General features: G+C 43.0%; 1 protein-coding gene and 1 long non-coding RNA gene across 3 annotated transcripts in view; one reads left to right on the top strand and one right to left on the bottom strand.

Moving 5' to 3' along the window:
- Positions 1–446: 446 nt before the first annotated feature.
- On the bottom strand, positions 447–2,630 carry LOC128791489 (uncharacterized). The gene is made up of 2 exons (XR_008432059.1): positions 2,013–2,630; positions 447–1,887 (listed from the first exon to the last, which is right to left on the bottom strand). It is a non-coding gene; the product is annotated as an uncharacterized LOC128791489 (long non-coding RNA).
- A 298-nt stretch (positions 2,631–2,928) lies between these two features.
- The window catches only part of ZRANB1 (zinc finger RANBP2-type containing 1), a 44,168-nt gene continuing 29,342 nt past the window's right edge, over positions 2,929–17,754 (top strand). The window contains exons 1-3 of one of the 2 annotated variants that reach the window (XM_053948517.1): positions 2,929–3,030; positions 14,769–14,866; positions 15,593–16,443. In XM_053948517.1, the coding sequence (XP_053804492.1) occupies positions 15,630–16,443 (814 nt within the window). In that variant the 5' untranslated portion in view covers positions 2,929–3,030; positions 14,769–14,866; positions 15,593–15,629. Of the gene's footprint in view, positions 3,031–3,153; positions 3,326–14,768; positions 14,867–15,592; positions 16,444–17,754 lie in introns of those variants that run through there. The other variant, XM_053948518.1, reaches the window with a different exon arrangement.

The raw sequence follows: 17,754 nt of genomic DNA, 5'->3' as shown, positions 1-17,754 counted from the left end.
TTATCTCATGGTTCTGCCCTGGGTTTATTGTGAGGCACAAGGGGCAGTTGTACAACTCTGTGTGAAGGCACACGAGATGCAAGGCCTGAGCAAATCCAGCTCTGCAAAGGAAGGCTCCCAAAATAACAGCTTCAGCTGTCAAATGAGTATGACTGCTCCAAATTCCTTCACAGGGAGTTAAAATTTCTCCTTAAACTGGTGAAAGAAAATGAAAATTTTGGGTGGGATATAGGAAATTAGTACTTGCTTACAACTTCTGCCACATCTAACAAAAATAGAATTATCTTTCTGACATTAAAAAAAAAGAAAATATAATCAAATACCAAATCTCTTGAGGACTGGACTATCAAGTCATGTAGATTTTGATTTGTCTCCAAATTAGAAGTCTGAAAGCTCTTCTTGGATAAATTATTTGTGTAAATATCAATGTTCTAAACTGCTGAAAGGTCATTCCTCTTGTATTTTATTGTTTAAGTCTAGAACAAATGGCAAACTCCTACAAGGTAAACCTGGAAGGAGACACCAGCAGATTTTTGAGCTAAAGCCAAAGACAAGGCCTTAGCAATAAAGTCAGCAACATCAAAACGTCAGGTCATTGGGAGATGCAGCCCAGGATTTGCTTTTGCTCTGGTAAATATTTTCAAATTCAATTTGCCCACATGTTCTCCTTCTTTTACTATCCAGGGACCTTTTTCACTATGCAGAATGCTTCTGTTCTGCAGAGATTAAAATCTCTTAGAGTCATAGAATTCTTTGGAGTTATTTTTTTTCAGTTGGTCATAACTCTTTTCCAACCCAAGCCCCTCTACGAGTCTACGGTTCTAAGATGTTCCTTGTATTTTTATATCTTTTTATGCAGTCTAATCTATAACAATTATTTCTGGAAATTTCCATTGTTGCACAGTTGAGGCAGCATTTAGAATTTACCCCAGCATCTCTTCCATCATCTTGCCTAGATGCCAAGAGCAAGGGATACATTTTCATTTTCTGGATGATTTCTAAGTGCAGATGTGGTAAAATTCCTAAAGACAAGGAATATTTATTTTACATGACTTATCCAAGTCTTATTAAAAAAAATTGTCCCCCTTTTTTTCTACAGCTATGTTTTGAGAAATGCACCAACTTGTTCAGTGGAGTCAGAAAGAGAATTTAGTAAATAATTAGTCTGGGAGAGAGAAATCACATTACCTTCCCCCTGCAACAGCTCTCAATGTTTATAGGGAACTAATTTAATTGCAAATGAAGACAAATTTCTATTTCAGTCTCCATAAGTAATTACATTTTACTTGTCCTGACTCCAGTCCTGGTTGTTTGCTTGCTGGACAAAGGGATTTTCTCTAGCCCTGCTCTGCTGGAACATCTCAGGTGCTTTTCTTTTATGCTGACTGAGGGAGAAGGGGTGGATGCAGCTGGTCCAGGATGAGCTTCCCAATGCAACACCAAGCCCGAGGCATTGTCTAACAGAGTCTGGGAATAGGGAATGAAACCATGGAAATAAGAAAGTGCTAAAACATCTGAGAAAGCCTGAAATAAAAAGTAGTAAATGCAGCAGGGGGAACAAAAAAATCATGTATCAAATGATGTAAAACCCATGAGGGAAAAGCAAGGATGTGGAGAAATACACATTTTCTGTCAGTGAGCCTACAAGGGCAGCTTAAGGAAGATGCAGTCTCGCAATTTTTGAGTGGAAAGCAAAAAAAAAAAAAAAAATATTGCAAAGCCAGCACAAGGACTGAACCCAAGGGCTGGCAGGGCTGTTTTTGCTGGTCTTTTCTTCTCAGAAGATAAATGGGCTTTGCACGGCGGGGCTGCTGCTTGGATGAGTCCTTTTGGGCAGGGTGACATCCTGAACTCCAATCCCACGCATTCACTGCGAGTCAGGAACGGCTGGAATCAACATGTGGAGGAAATGTTTAAAATTTATTTCACACAATCAATTTAGATTGAAAAAGACCTTTGAGACTGAGTCCGACTTATGACCCAACACCACCACATCAACCTGACCACGGCACCTGCTGGATTCTGGATTCCCATGAATTCCTTCAGTTGTTCCGTAGCGAAATATTTCCTGAGTGCTGATAAGAAACAGAGGACAGAGTCTTGAGCTGCAGCCAGTGGAGGTTCAGGTTGGCCATCAGGAGGAATTTCTTCACAGAAGGGGTGATTAGACGTTGGAAGGGGCTGCCCAGGGAGGTTTGGATGCGGCACTCAGTGCTCTGGGCCGGGGGCGAGGCGGGCATCGGGCACAGCTCGGACTCGACGGGCTGAGAGGGCTTTTCCAGCCTCAGTGACTCTGCGATCACCTGCCACAAACCGACGCCGCTGCCTGGCCGTGTGCCATCGCAAGGAGGTTTTTTTGAGGGATTACTCCCACAGGAACCTCCCTCCGGTGTCCATATACCCCGTACCACGGTGCGTGGGGAGCCACGGGGAGGATGCTCTCCTCTCCACAACGCTCTGCGCGTTACCTCGGGCAACCCAGGCGCATGTTTGGCTCGGGGAAGGTGGCGGGGTGCCGGGGGGACGTGCGGGCAGGGGAGCGGGCAGGGCCGGGCCGGGGTCGCCCTGAGGGTCCCGCGGGTCCCGCCCTGAGGGGCCGGGCCGGGAGGCGCCCCCTGGCGCCCGCCCTGCGCGCGGCGCCCCGCGGCAGCCATGACATCACCGCTCTGCGCAAAGAGCCGCCCGCCGATTGGCGGGAGGCAGGAGCGGGCCCAGCCAATGGGCGGCGCGCAGGGCCGGCAGGCCGCGCTGACGTGCTGCTGGGCCGTGCGGGGGTTTATTTTGCTTTGGGCCGCTCCGGCCGCCGCCATTAGAGGAGCGCGGGCAGAGCCTCCCCCCCCTCCCCCCCCCCCCCCCGTGCCGAGTGGGAGCGCCCGCGGCCGCGGCAGCCGCGGCGCCTCGGGAGAGACCATGTCGTGAGCGGGGGGGGGGGGGGAGCGCGGGAGGGGGGGGGGGCGGCGCGGGGCGCAGGCGGCTCCCAGTGCTCGGAGCGTGTTCCTGAGGGACTGAAGGACGGATCCCGGCAGAGAGGTAAAGCCCCTGTGCTCTCACTGCCTTCCTTGGGCAGCGCTGCAGGGCGAGGGGGCGCGGGGGGAACGGAGGCGAGCTGAGCCGGAGCCGGCCGGGGACCCGCTGCGGGGTCGGGGGGGCTGTGAGGAGGCGCCTCCAGCGCGGCCCCGGATCCCGCTGCGGTCGCTGTCCCGCGTGGAATGGTTTGCTGAGGGAAGGCAGGCTGGCACAGCCTCGCTACAAAGGCAGGAAACTCGGATTTTTCCTCCCGTGGCTGCTGCTCCGGACCCCGGGCTGTGGTGCCTCAGTGTGCCTGGTGAGATCATGCCTGTGCTGCCTCCCTCCCACTTCTTCCCACCCTCCTGCTTTGATTTTGTTCGTGGTCGGATGTGCCTGTGTGGATCTGCACGCGGTGGTGGAGTAGGTGACGGCAGTGATGGGTTGTGTCTGTGGATTTGGGGTAGCAGAACTTCCATGATATTGCCTATCCCATCCTTGGAAGCGTCCACGGCCAAGTTGGACAGGGCTTGGAGTAACCTGGGATAATGGAAGGTGTCCCTGCCTATGGCAGGGGCTTGGAACAAGATGATCTTTAAGGTCCCTTCCAGCCCAAACCACTCCGTGATTCATTCTATTATTCTGTGATCACCTATTGTCGATGCTTTATCAGAAGTGAAGCACAGTGTGAGAAGTATTTAAAAATCGAGCTCGTCTTTGGGAGCCGAAGTCCAAACAAAAATTGGGAAAGTTGGATTAAGGAGCGAGGCAGACCTTGTTAATCCACGCTGCCAGCGCCTCCCTGTCTGCCTTCACGGTCCCAGACTGCAGCAGCTTCCTGGCAGGATAAGATAAACTCGTCTGCGGAGGTCATGGATGTGTCTGTGAGTCCTTCCTTGGGAGTGACAGGATCAGCCTGTCCCCACAGCAGTCCCCGCTCCCTCGGGAGCAGCGGGTGGGAGAAATGCTGGGGAAGATGGATCCGGGTGTCCCGCACGGCTGGCACAGCCCGCCTGCTGAGAACTTTCTGCTGCCACGGTGACTTTCAGCCATGGCAATAATGGCAACTTTTTCTGGAATTCTTGGGGGTTGATGTAGTAAACAAACGTTGTTTGACGGGCTTTGTGCTGTGCTTGAACAGTCTCTGCTCACCAGCTGCCTGCCGTGTCACAAGTGGTGGAGCTGGCATGTGAGTTTAGTGCTTTGATGTGTTTGTTGGGGCAAAAATTGAAAGGTGAGATGTCTTCTGTGTAGTTAGTCTCTCTTTCTCTTCTTAGAGGTCACTGTTGTGAACAGAACCTTTTAACAGTAGTTCAGGAGAGATCTGCTGTAATCAGTTTTGTTTTTCCATCTGCTTATCGGTCTCACAGAAGATATCTGTGAGGCTTATTTATTTTTTCCCCCCCTTTTTCAGTAATTACTCAGACAAGGGGAGACAGGTGAGCAGCAGGAGGTGTTCTGGAACTCTTTTGCTGGCCTCCTTCTGAAGGCCAAGCTGAGTTGGTGTTTCAGCATGTGGAGGCTGGCATGTCATACGTGAAGGATCACCTCTGCTTTAAGTCCCTCACAGCATTCAGAAGGGAATAAAGCCTTTGGATGCGTTGCATTTCGTGGGATTTGTGAAACTCCTAATTGTGTGGTGTACTTCTCTTGAAGGAAAAGGAAATTTGTACTTTACTTTCCTTGTGCTGCTTCAGCAAGGGCGGGCAGGTGGGGGTGACACCGGCGCGGCCGTGATCTGTTCGTGTGGAGCTATTAGCATTCTCTCAGAAGTATAATTACAAATATTAATGTAATTGGAATGCTGAGTGGCACAAAAGCATCAACGGGGTTCATCACAGAAGCGTGACTTTAATTGGAGACTAATTCCAGCTCAGAATGGGTCAAGGGGACATTTTTAGCTTTGTGTGTGGCCGTTCTCATTGTATGTTGTGTGACCTGTAAATTCCTCGGGGACAGGAATTCCCACTCATCTTTGGTGCCCTTTGCAAGAAGGATCCGTAAATAAGTCAGAATTGTAAGTAGGAAATACTTTACTGATTGAATGGGAGGTTATTTTTAATACAGTCAATCAAATAATCAAATGTTCTCTCAGGCACTTTAAAGTGAGATTTACTGGCTCCTTCATGTGGTATTAACTTGGGTGTTAATGTTTCTCTTTCCAGCTCTCTTTGCCATATCAGCTCTAGCACAACTTCAGATCAATACAGTCCTTGTCGTGATGTGCTCGCTGCTAATCACAGCAAAGCATTTAAACTGCTACTGCCAGTTCTCTTAATAATCTCATGCCCTTTCCTCCCCCCAAAATTTGAAGACTGGGTTATTTTGGGCTGTTCAAAATTGATGTCAACAAGTAATCCTCACTTTAACTAGATGAATTATGATCCACAGTCTCCTGGTACTAAAATGGAACTAAACTTCAGTTTGGCAGCTGAAAATGGCTGGCTTAGCTGTAACAGAGTTCTTAATTTATTTTTTTTTAAATAGTACTATGTATGAGGAGGGAAACAAGGCAAAGTTGAAAAGATAATTTTTTTTCAACACAGCTGCTGAAGAGTTTGCCATTTCCCTTGTCAGATGGCGTAGCTTGGTAAAATCAGTTTAGTAACATAGATAATTGTAACTTTGTCATGTCAGTTGAATGGAATTTATTACACCTTAAAACGTTTGTCTTCAAATTAAGATTTCAAACATTTGGGATCCAGACACTTTGCTGGTACTTTCATAGCATTTCTTGTGTAGCTGTCATTGCTTCAGCTTGCACAGGATTGTGACTGTGCTCGTTTTTACATCATCACTGGCTGGAGCACAGCTGCTCTATGTAGTTAATGCTTTTGGAGCTTTCTTGATGTGCAAGATTAATAATTACCTTTTGGGGCCTACCAGTTAACATGCTTAAAGAGAAGAACTGTCATACTTCAACAAGAATTCTGAGAGTGTGTTAATCTATAATAATATTTATGATTTTGTGTTTCCTTCTTTTGTGGCATAGGCAGGTGTTCAAGAGCTCTGTACTCAAACTGGAGCTGTGTCCACCTGGCATTTTTCAAAACAACTTTTTTTCCTCTGCTGATGCCCCATTTATGCAGAAACTCACTTGGTGTAGACGAGAGAGAGGAGAGGTGTGGAGGGGATGGAGCAGGGAATGAGGGCAGTGATGTTTGAAGAGGGAACTGTCTTCAGGAGGGAGCTGATATGGAGTCCCTGGCTCAAGAAAGCAGCAGGAATAGTAGGTTTTTTACAAGGAATATGTGGAGGTAATACAGTGGAAGGATTGGTAGTGACTGGTATGTGCAGAGCATCTTGCCTAGGAAGCAGCCAAATTTGCAGCCCTTCTGCATTTTCTACTGTACAGGAGATAAAATTAAGTTGGCATTTTTCCCTTTGGTTATTTGGATTTGTCTTGATGTAATCTGTTCTGCTTGTTCTTAAGACAAGGATACAACTGCATGCCTTGTTGTTGTTTTTTTTTGATTGTTTATTTTTTATTATGATCTACTAAGTTGGATTTTTTTTTTTTCCTGAGAATGGCTTGCAAATTTTACATTAAGGACAGTTATTACTTCTAAGAAAAGTGCTGGAGAAGAGCCAGGATTTAAGATTGTATTTAAGTTCAGAACTGAACTGAAAATACACGAAGTGCTGTGAACTAGGTACAGAGTGAAAATAGACATGTAGCCTGCTGTCCAGGGAATGTGGGGCTGGAAGGATGGACTTGTGTCTGCTTTGGCACGTGGAAATAGAGCTGTGTAAGTAGGACTTGTGTCTGGAACTGTGACTTGTGAGCAAGGAGGCTGCAGCCTTCTCCTCTTCCCCTCCCTCCCGCTGTGCCAGAAGCCAAGGCACGGTGCTGCTTTATTTGGGTTATCTTTGCCATTACTTCTGTAATCAAATGTTAACGTTTCAAAATCCTCCACGTGGTTCTTTGACTTCAGTTTGATTTAGCATCTGGTCCTGAGAAGCTGTTTCTAATAAAACAGAGAAAGTTGGGGTTACTGAGGAGTTGTGGGCATTAAGAAACTTCGGGAAGGTATGTTTGTTTTCTTGGTAACTTCTACATATTCAGGAGTTGAGGTTCCTGAGCTAAAGAAAGCTGTCAGAACCATGATTTCTGTGACTTCTGTGAGTCTGGAAGGAAAAATAAACTTGAGTGATATGGTTTTTTGGTTGGTTGGTTGTTGTTTTTGGTTTTTGTTTTTTTTTTTTTTTTTTTTCAGTGTATTAGAACTATTTTGATCAGTAATTTTTTGTGACTTTGAATTCACAGACACTTTTATAGGTCCACTCATTTAAAAACTCTGTGGTTCTTGGTACAGTCAGTTGATTATATGGGAAGAAAAACATCTGTCATAAATCTCATAAATGTGTATAATTCCAGCAAAAAATAGGAAGTTTGTTTTATGAATGTTGGTTTATGAGAGAATCTTGTTTTTTGTGGTTGTTGGGACCATAAGTGCATTGTGAGAGCTTGACTTGTGGTTAATGGGCTTGAAAGTTTTCCTTGAGTCTCCAATCATCTTCCCAGTATCTAAGCAGGGCTCTGTAGAGACAGCTGGCAGATTTATTCCTTGCTGTTATTTCAGTACTCCCCTGGAAGAGCCTCAATCTACAGGTCTTGAGTTCAAGAAGTGCTGATGATCAACTTCTGGTTTCTACTGGTTCTCAGTGCCCTGGTGAGTCAGGGCTGTTCTGTCCTGGACTTCTGCCTGTCATTGACACCATCTGACCGACGGGCCAGTGGGCTCAGGTTTTACCTGCAGTGGCTTCCCCTTACTGGATCCCTGCTGAGAAGCTCAATTTTAGCTTGCTGAAGGGCTGACATGGGCTGATGGACTAGTTACTTTTTTATTTTTTACCTCTCCATTGCTGTTTAGCTTTGTAGGGATGAAAAAAAAATGTCACCTCGTGGCTTTTAAAGGGCTTATTTAAAGAAGGTTGTTCAGTGTTGCCTTTAGTAGAAACTTACTCCCACTCCAGAACCTGTTAGTACTGCTTTAGAGCTGTTACTCTGAAACTTTCCAGGAGTGCAGAGTGCCCTGCAGTGATTAACTCAGAGATGTAGATTATGAAATAATCCATAATAATTATAAAATACAGATTACTAATCACATGGTTAAAAAAAAAAAAAAACAGAACTGGTATCAGTGTCTCTAGAAGGAATTTGGATTTGTCTTCCCTGTGGTGTTTGATACTAGTTCTTTGCACTGTGTTAAGCAGCAGCATCCATGCTAGTGGACTTTGTGTGCTGTGATAATACCATTTTTGCTACTATTTTTTCTTTTTTTCCTCTTTTTGATACTTTGCTGCCTTGCCAGCATCTTAGGAAGAGCTGGATAAAATGAGTGTAGTTTGTTTGGCTCACTTGAACTGGGACTTGCCTTAAATGTATTCCAATGGGAAATGCTTGTACCAAAGACAGTCCTTGGCTGTGTGTGAATGTGGCTTGTCATTAATTAGGAGCAAACTGCCCAATAGTGGATGCTGAGCGTGTGTTTCCATGCTTCCTTTGGAGACAGGTGGTTTTCCTCCTCTAAATGGTGACTTCGTGTGTAGCCCTGCTCTAATTTATGGTCAGCCAGTATTGAGGAGGTCCAGGGGATAATTACAAGAAAATGTACAAGTCTTGGTGTAATGTTCTTGCTGTTGGACAGGTTTAAGTGTTTCAGGGTTTTGATGTCTGAGTCCACAGTGTGTTTTCAGTCAGAGCGTGACATCTGGTTTTCCTCCTTGTGTGTGAGGATGGCTGAGAGCTAAACAAAAATGGCTCTGGTGTTTGAGGCACAGTCTAAACACAGATAAACTGTTTTTGTATTTGACCTCACTTTTTAGAAAGAAACATCTTGTTCAACTTCTGTACTTTGTCCAAGGCTAATGTCTTTATAAAAATGAAGTTTTAACAGTTCTGTTGTTTTATTGTGTGTGTTTGTTACTGTAGATCTTAAGTCAATATTCATCTGTTGCTGTTCATGGTCAAATTCATTAAACACTGCTGGCAGTATTTATGCAAATCTTCTACCATAGCTCATTATTTTAAGTCATTTTGTTGGGTTTTGATTAGTATTGTGTGGGAGATGCATTATGTAACTGTTAAACTGCTTACCCTTGTTTGCCCAAATGGTGGTGGTTTCTAAGCAGTTGGTTGTATTTAGTCCAAGGACTAATATGTAGTAACATCTCATCTGGACAGTTGTTCACTTTTAATTGAGCTTAAAACAAAACAAAAAAGCAACCCTGGCAGAGAAAGAGAGCTGAACAGCAAGCTGCTGCTACTGGGTTTTTATAGGTTGTTTTCAGCAGTTAAGATGTTCTTAGCTTTTAGTCACAAATGTAATAGAGCTAGATGGAGTTTGACCCATTTGAGATGAGTAATGAATAAAATGCAAACTTGCACCATGCAAATTACACAAGAAGGTTAACTGTAGTGGCTAAGAGCACAGAAATGCTTCAAAAGATAAACATTAAAATTTAAAAAAAGACAGCAGAAAGAGAAAATATTTACTATTCTCAAATATCTCTTAATTCTGTATGAATTTCCAGCTTTTGCAGATGCATTCGTTTACATTAAGTTGTAGACCTAAAGTTCATTGTCAGTCTTGTATTTCAGATGTCTCCAAAGATCAGAAACCTCCCAGCTGTTTCCCTTCTTAGTGCATGGAGCATTAGCAAAATTGGACATCCTCTTGCATTAAAGCTGCATATCAATTCTTTTGCTTATGAAAAGTCAGCAGTTGGGTTGGAAGTGTGAATAGAATATTGAAAAGAAAGCTGAAGCAAAATCAGCGTAATTTTTCTGAATACCATAAATACCTAATAAAGTAGATTTAAGATGCTTTGAAATGAGATACTAATCCATAAAGCAGAATGAAAACAAAATTTTTATTAATTTTATGTAAATGAAACCCATCTGAATTCACCCAATGAACAGACTTCTGAATATATTCAGAAGTTAATTTTTACTTTCTTGCTTTTTTTTCGTTAAGAGAACTGTGTTTCTTGCACTGTGTTTCTTTGTGAGAGCTGAGGTCTCCTGGATTTTAACTCATTCCCCACTTACAAGATGAAAAGTTTTAGCTGGTGAGGCAGGTCATACCTAAAAATCTGCTGTAAGGAGTATTTTTGGTGATCTGGGTTTTCAAAACTGAAGAAAATGTTTGAAGTCACTTAACATGCTAAATTGAAAATATTTTAATTGGAACTGAGTAACTATTTACAGGTTTTTTTGTCATGCACCATTACTGCTGTAGTTTATGAACTGTGTTGTGATGTGCATGGGAGTGATTGGCTCTTCCATGGAATTCAGATTTGTGCCAGTCTTAACTGGATGATGCTGCTCTTGAGACAGCAGCCTCGTCCCTGCTGCCGGTGCTGGGGGGAGCAGAGGAGCAGCTCCCCTGCTCAGGGGAGCACAGGTGATCTGTGTGTGTTTGGAGCAGCCCTGAGGATGGGAGGATGATGCAGTTTGACAGAGCCTCCCAACCCTGCTTGCATGTGTTTGGTGAGAAGGGTTCTGCGTTCTGTGGCTGCTGCAGTGTGGGTCCAGTTCCTGCTGTCGGCACTGCGCACAGCCAGCTGGTGTTCTTCAAGGAAATCAACGTTTCCTAAGTGCAACCCCCACCTCACAGAGCAGCTTGCAGAAAATTATTCCAGTGCTCTTTTGCTGAGATGACAGAGTGTTTTCTCCTTTTTGCTGCTCTGTTTGGGACTGAATCATTGCCTTTTTAAAGAATTGTCCTAACAACCAAAGCAAACTACGCTTGTTTTTTAAATTCCTTGCTTCAGTGTGTTCAGGCTAATGCAGAAAATGCTTCTGTGTTTGTGGCTTCACAATAATCTTTCCATTCTTTATTATAATACATAGATACCACTGCAAAGCTTCCAGATTCAGTCCTGATCTGATATGTTTGTTCCATTGATGAGGTCAAGGTTCTTAATTTTATTAAAATTAATTTGAGGAGATGACAGTGGAGCTTACTGTTAGTTCCCATCAAACTACAGAAGCCCAAGTTCAAGCTTTCTGCTTTTAATATTCTGATCTGTGGAGGCTTATACTGAATTACTGAGAAAGAAGAGCAAATAGCTGAAGGTGGAGTAAGTTTGGTAAGTTAAGAGAAGAAGGTCAGTAAATGTCCACCTTGGAAAATAAGGCTAGGATTTGTGAAGAGTTTTACTTCTATACTCCTGAAGTGCTGTGTTAATAGATTCTGCATTTGGTTATAGAGATCCCTTTTCTCTTTTCATCTGACAAGTTGCTTTAATGTTTTTAAAATAAAGAAACCAGCCTGCCTTTCTTTTTGGAGCAGCCTGTGAGAGGCAGCTGCATGGGGGGAAGGAGGGTGGTTCTTGATTTGCCTTGCAAGTCTTGCTGAAGGCTGATGCTGGCACCTTGGGCTCCCTTTTTCTCTCTAAACACAGAAGCAGTTTTATTTGAACATCCATAGACATGAACAAAGTGAATTGGAGGTAGGAACACTGATTTGATCGGTGTAATTACATACGGTTTCAGCCAGCACCATCCCAACAAAAATCCTTGGTGTAGACTGGTCTAAATCAGCATCTGGCCTGTTTGCAGGGAGGGCTTCATAGTTCAATGAAGTGGAGCTCCATATTGTTCCTTGTCTGAGCCAAAGGAAAAACAACTTCTGGACACAGCGAATAATTCAATTGAGGGAGCGTGATATATCCTGTCATAAAAGTGCTGTTGGAGAACTTTTACACCTGACTTCATGTAGTAAAAGGGTGATCTGATAAGGTTTTGATTTTTTTTGTTTTTTTTTTTTTTTTTTTTTTTTGTTTGGTTTTTTGTTCCTTATTTATCAGAACTTAATATATTTTTCTATTCAGTGTATTGAGTTACTCTACAAGTGTGGCCAGAAGATACTCAGCACACTGTCTAAACTGATCAACTGGAATTTGTTTGAAGTTTTGTGGGTTTTAATTTCTTGCCTGCTCGTGCTTTTTGGGCATAAAGGCATGCACCTGCACTTCACAGTCACTGTATTGCTATTTCTCTGTCAGAGGAGGTGCTCCATGATTCAGCTTCTCCTCTGTGAGGAATCTAAAATAACAAGTTGACTTGAAAACAGAGTCAAAGAAGTAATTGGGAAAAAATGTAATAAGCTTCAAACTGCTGCGGCTGGATGGTGATGCTGTATCACCAGTAAATCAGAGAATCACAGAGTGGTCTGAGTTGGAAGGGACCTTAAAGCTCACCTTGTTCCAATCCCCTGCCATGGATAGGGACACCTTCCACTATCCCTGTTGCTCCAGGCTCCTTGGCCACTTCCAGGGATCCAGGGGCAGCCACAGCTTCTCTGGGGCAACCTGTGCCAGGGCCTGCCCACCCTCACAAGGAACAATTGATTCTTAATACCTAATCTAAACCTACTCCCTTTCAATGTGAGGCCATTTCCCCTTGTCCTGTCACTGCAGTTCCTGATGTAAACAAACTTGGATGGGTCTGGTGTCTCTGACCTCCAGCTCTGCTCCCACCAGATCCATCTATAGGTAGCTACCATGGTGGGTAGAATTGGAGGTCAGATCAAGTGAAAAACAAAAAAAACCACCAGTGCTGAATTTCCTCACTGTACTTGGTGTTGGCAGAGCTGTCAAGGAAGAGAAATTGTGTTGCTCTATTGAGCCTTTTTATATTCTTTACTTCATAATAACCCGAAGCCTTGTGTTTGGGGGTGGTGAGCTCATACCTCAGAGGCTTTCAAAGCTGCAGATACTCGGCTTCTCTAAGAATTACGTCTGAGAGCATCTGCTTTTTAAGGGGCACAGAAGATAATTGCAGCTAAAAAGCTGATCTTGTGGTAGGTATGAAAGCTTTCCTGTAACGTGGGATGTCCTGAGCTATTTTGTTTCCCAAGTAGTATCTCAGTACTCGTTTAGATTGTTTTTGCAGCCAGCTGCTTTCCAACTTGAGCTGCAATCTCCTGTGCCAGTCTTAATATCACTAAAACAGATGATGTCTTGTTTTCATGCCCCGTCCCAAATGTGGGTTGAAATTTGTCTGCAGTGGGAACTGCTTTGTTTAAAGCCTTACAAACTAGGGCAGGGAAGAAACCATGTACAGTTACAGATACCCATCACAGACTGTTTATGGATTTGATGGGAAGCATCACCTACTCTAACCTAACCAACTTCTGCTCCAGTGGGAATTATTCTCAAGCACTGGAGTATTGGGACAGCCACTTTTGGTGGTCCTTGGTGGCACAATCTGTTGGTGGCAGGGGGCAGGTGCACGGACAATGTGCTCCTGCCTTCTCTGTTCTGAAAACCCTGTTCAACTCTCTCCCATGTTTCTAACTACAAAACATTAATTCCTAAAAAAACTCTATTTCTAGAGAGAAGAAGCTTATTAAGAAAGTAATTAAAAACCTTATTTTTAGAATTGGGGGAAAAGCTTTGACCAAATGGAATAGATAAAACTGGTGTCTAGTGTATTAATATAGGAGGTGCTTTGGCAAAGTAGAGAAACCTTTTTTCCTTAGAATTCCCAAAAAGTCTTCCTTGCAAAGTCATCTTTAGTAAAATCAAATTAACTTTGTATTCTCCTGTATATATGTATACATTTTTCACTTACTTTGTCACAGATATGGGGTCCCTGATATGATCCAGCTCCTTTTTTCCCCATTATAAAAGGGCATGGACATCTGTCAGGAATGGTGGAGGGGAAGCAGCAGGAAATCTGATTGCCTTTTCAGCACATTCCTCAGTGTGACACAGTTTTATAATGTAGAGGTGGGAGTGAAGTGCTCTGCAGGCTGTTCAAACCAGTACTATTGAACCCGAGCTCTATGAGAGCTTTCTGTGTTCCTGATTGCTCCTGAGCTTTCATGCAGCATAAATATGGATTGCTATGGAAAAGGATAGTGCTGCCCTCTCCTCTGTCCTGGCCATGCGATAGCCCCTCATTCATGCAGCCACCTGATCTGCTGAATAGATCACTTGAGCTCTTGGAAAAAACCCGTGTTCAGTGCTGGAGTCCTCAGGAGGAGACAGTAGGAGTAAGGCTGACAAATTTAAGTAGAAGTCTCAGCTATGCCTTGATAGAGCAAGGTGTGTGTGAAGGTATTTCAGTGAAGAATGTACTAACTCATAAAACACTGGCTAATTGGGGGACAGGTATTAACTAATTTTTGGGTTGATGTGTCTTGTTTTGAATTTAATCCTGTTGTGCAGCTTGTGAGTTTTAGTTTCCTGGGCTCTGGGTGGTTTTGTTAGCTGAGAGAGTTGCAATATGATAAATAAGAAGTGTTGGTCAAGTGATGTGACAAGTTTGTATTTAATCAGTATTTGCCTTCTTAAAATTTGTATTTGCCTTCTTAAAACTAGCACTTTGAGTTTTACACTCTGGGTAACTATTCTGGGGTAGGGGAGAAAATGCTGTGTACGTTAGTCTGGTTGTCCTTTATCTACCTGCCTCACCCTTTCCCTCTATTATGCTCTCTACACAAAGCTTTTTCTGCCTTCCCCATCCAGAGTTTCAGATTGCAGTAAGAGTGTTCATGGATGTTTTGGTGTGAACTTGTTGCTTGGATCTACTTCTTTTACTTTAGCACATTGATCACTTTGTGTGGCCACTGTTTTTTTATAAATACTGGTTTATTTTAACCAGTCTCTCGTGGCCTCAGCAGGTCATGACTGGGTTTAACCAAGTAAATTTGGATTAGAATAGGTGTGGCATTTAATAATTAACTTTCTGGTTACTCAGGTCCAGTAGGAAACCTATAATGAGTCTCTTTTCATTTTGTTTACAGGAATAGTTATCTGCTTAGTCTCATCCTTTATATTCAGCAATCTGAAGAAAAGGTCTGAGCCAGCATGAAGACAGAATCCCCTCTTCATTAGAGAAAAAGTGAGTTGGAATTGAGTTGAAATCTGAATTTGTAGCATGAAAATCCTGTCTTAGCCTGCCAACACACAGTGCTTGTTCTTGCTTTCAAGTGGCATTTTCACTTTGTGATACTTCTGATATGGGTGATGTCCAGTCAAGACCTAGTCTTGGTTAAGCACATTTCTAAAGTTTTCAAATTGTAAATATTTTATGTAAATTCCAACAGCCTCCTTTTCTGAAAGAACTGCTTACTCACTGTGTAACTGCCCACCTGATACACTCTGTACTTCCAAATCCTGTGAGGTCTGTTACAGGACTTAGACTCTGTGTTCCTTTTCTTGTACTGCTGTGTTCACGTGGAGTTTTATTTTAAGAATTTAATATTTATAACTTGTTTCTGTAGCTGTACCGGTCATTTCTCCAGTATTGTCAGTGCTTAATGGGTATTCTGAATTTGTTTAGAAGTCTCTGTGCAAATTTGAAGAGTTTCAGAAATGCAGGACTGAGGTTTTTTCTCATTTTTGCACTTGTAAATCTTGAAATCTGCATGTAAAATGCCGGTAGGTCAAGTCTTACCCTTTTCATATGGTTTTACTCCCCTTAGATGTTGTAATAATATGAAATAAAAAAGATTGCCCATTAGGCCAGCCTGATTTTTATATCCATGGGGTTAAATCTCATTCATTTGTTGTTTTGAGCAGCTCCTTTGCTGGCACTGTGTACTGATGGTGTGTTCTGACTCCTCAGCTTTCTGCTCGCCGCAGTTCATTTCAAGGAGTGCACGATGACAGAGCGTGGAATTAAATGGGCCTGTGAGTATTGTACATATGAGAATTGGCCTTCTGCAATCAAGTGCACCATGTGTCGTGCCCAGAGACCCAGTGGAACAATTATCACAGAAGATCCTTTCAAAAGTGGTTCCAGTGATATCGGGAGGGACTGGGATCCTACGAGCACTGAAGGAGGGAGCAGTCCTTTGATCTGCCCGGATTCCAGTGCAAGACCAAGGGTTAAATCATCCTACAGTATGGAAAGTGCAAATAAATGGTCGTGCCACATGTGCACGTACTTGAACTGGCCAAGAGCTATAAGGTGTACCCAGTGCTTGTCTCAGCGCAGGACCAGGAGTCCCACGGAGTCCCCTCAGTCTTCAGGCTCCGGCTCCAGACCGGTCCCTTTTTCCGTGGATCCGTGTGAGGAATACAATGACAGAAATAAACTAAACACAAGGGCTCAGCACTGGACTTGTTCTGTTTGTACATATGAAAACTGGGCCAAGGCCAGGAAATGTGTTGTATGTGACCACCCCAGACCCAACAACATTGAAGCAATAGAACTGGCAGACACAGAAGAGGCTTCTTCCATCATAAACGAGCAAGACAGGGCTCGGTGGAGAGGCAGCTGTAGTAGTGGTAATAGCCAAAGAAGATCTCCACCAACAACCAAACGTGAATCTGATGTGAAAATGGACTTCCAAAGAATTGAATTGGCTGGAGCTGTTGGCAGCAAGGAGGAGCTTGAAGTTGACTTCAAAAAACTAAAGCAAATAAAAAATAGAATGAAAAAGACTGACTGGCTGTTCCTAAATGCTTGTGTGGGTAAGTTGTTTACTGCTACCTTCTGCTCTTGTGCTGGTGGTTAAATATTTTGGGAGGATGAAGAATTAAAACAGAAACTTGGCATTTGATTTCAAACCAGTTTTTTTTTATCTCTGCATTTCCATTTTAAAAAGTAAGCCAAATGTAGAGGTTCCTGAAATAGCACCTGCTGAGAGAGGCTGCGAAGTTCATCCATAATCTGAACAGGGTTAGACGTGTCTCTCAAGTGTACTCGGACTTTTTTGACCTTTTGTAGAAATGGATATTCTTGTAACCAAAGCTTGTTGTTCCCTGTAATTGTCAAAAGGTGGAAAAATTACAAATCAAATCTACAGAACACAAGTACATGTAGTACTGTAAAAAATACCATTAATGGATAATTAAAATTACTCTTCTTTTTGCTGTGGCAAGACATGCTCTGTAGAGTCAGCAGCTGCAGCTTGGGAGTATTTGTAAACAGTGTAGAGCTTGCAACAGTACAAGATGCTCTGTCAGATGTTAAAAATAACACCAAAATATGTAGCTCCAAGAAACTGCATGTGTAATACTGACCTTGAAAGTAATAATGTTGTATTAATACACATACTGTGTTGTAAATGTTTACAGGCTTTCTGAAAGTATTTTTGTAGTCAGCTGCTTCAAAAAACATTCAAATACCAATTTTGTTTTGTATTTTAGTGCTTTCCTAAGGAAATGCTGGATAATTCTCGCAGTGCTGTTAAAGAACAGAGCCATGTGAGAGCAGGGTTTTCTTCAGTTCTTGACCTTGTGAGTTAACTTCTGTGCTGTAGCTTCCCAGAAGCAGATATCGTGTGCCCCAGCATACGAGCAGGTTCAACACTTGAAATATGCAACTATTTTTAGAGTAAAACACTTCGTTTGAAACTCTGGCTCTACTAGTATGTCTCATGCTGTTCCTTAATGTTTCACAAAGTCACTTCATGGTTGTTGTAATCAAAAAGCTAATTAGTGGAGCTGCTTTGTTTAACATATTTGATCAGGTGTAAATGTTTTTGTGGCTATGCTGCGTTTGGTTTCTCTGAGCTAATAAATATTCTGGTTTATTTTTGTGTTGTGTGAGTAGTTAGACATGCACACTTCCTTTTGGAAAGAGATGCCTCAGTATTTCCTGATACCTCCAGTTCCTTACAACATTTTTTCCTTCTGAAATGAAGCAGCTGAAATTGTGTGGTATTTTTTTAAGTTATTGAGTACCAAGGGTCAGTTGTTGGAGGTTGTTCCTCTGCCTTACAAGGGTATTTATCTTGCATTCTGATAACAATTGTATTAAATATTAGGCTATTTTTTCCC

The sequence above is a fragment of the Vidua chalybeata genome, chromosome 8, assembly GCF_026979565.1.
Source record: "Vidua chalybeata isolate OUT-0048 chromosome 8, bVidCha1 merged haplotype, whole genome shotgun sequence".
Lineage (NCBI taxonomy): Eukaryota > Metazoa > Chordata > Aves > Passeriformes > Viduidae > Vidua > Vidua chalybeata.
This window is presented reverse-complemented; position numbering and strand designations above follow the sequence as displayed.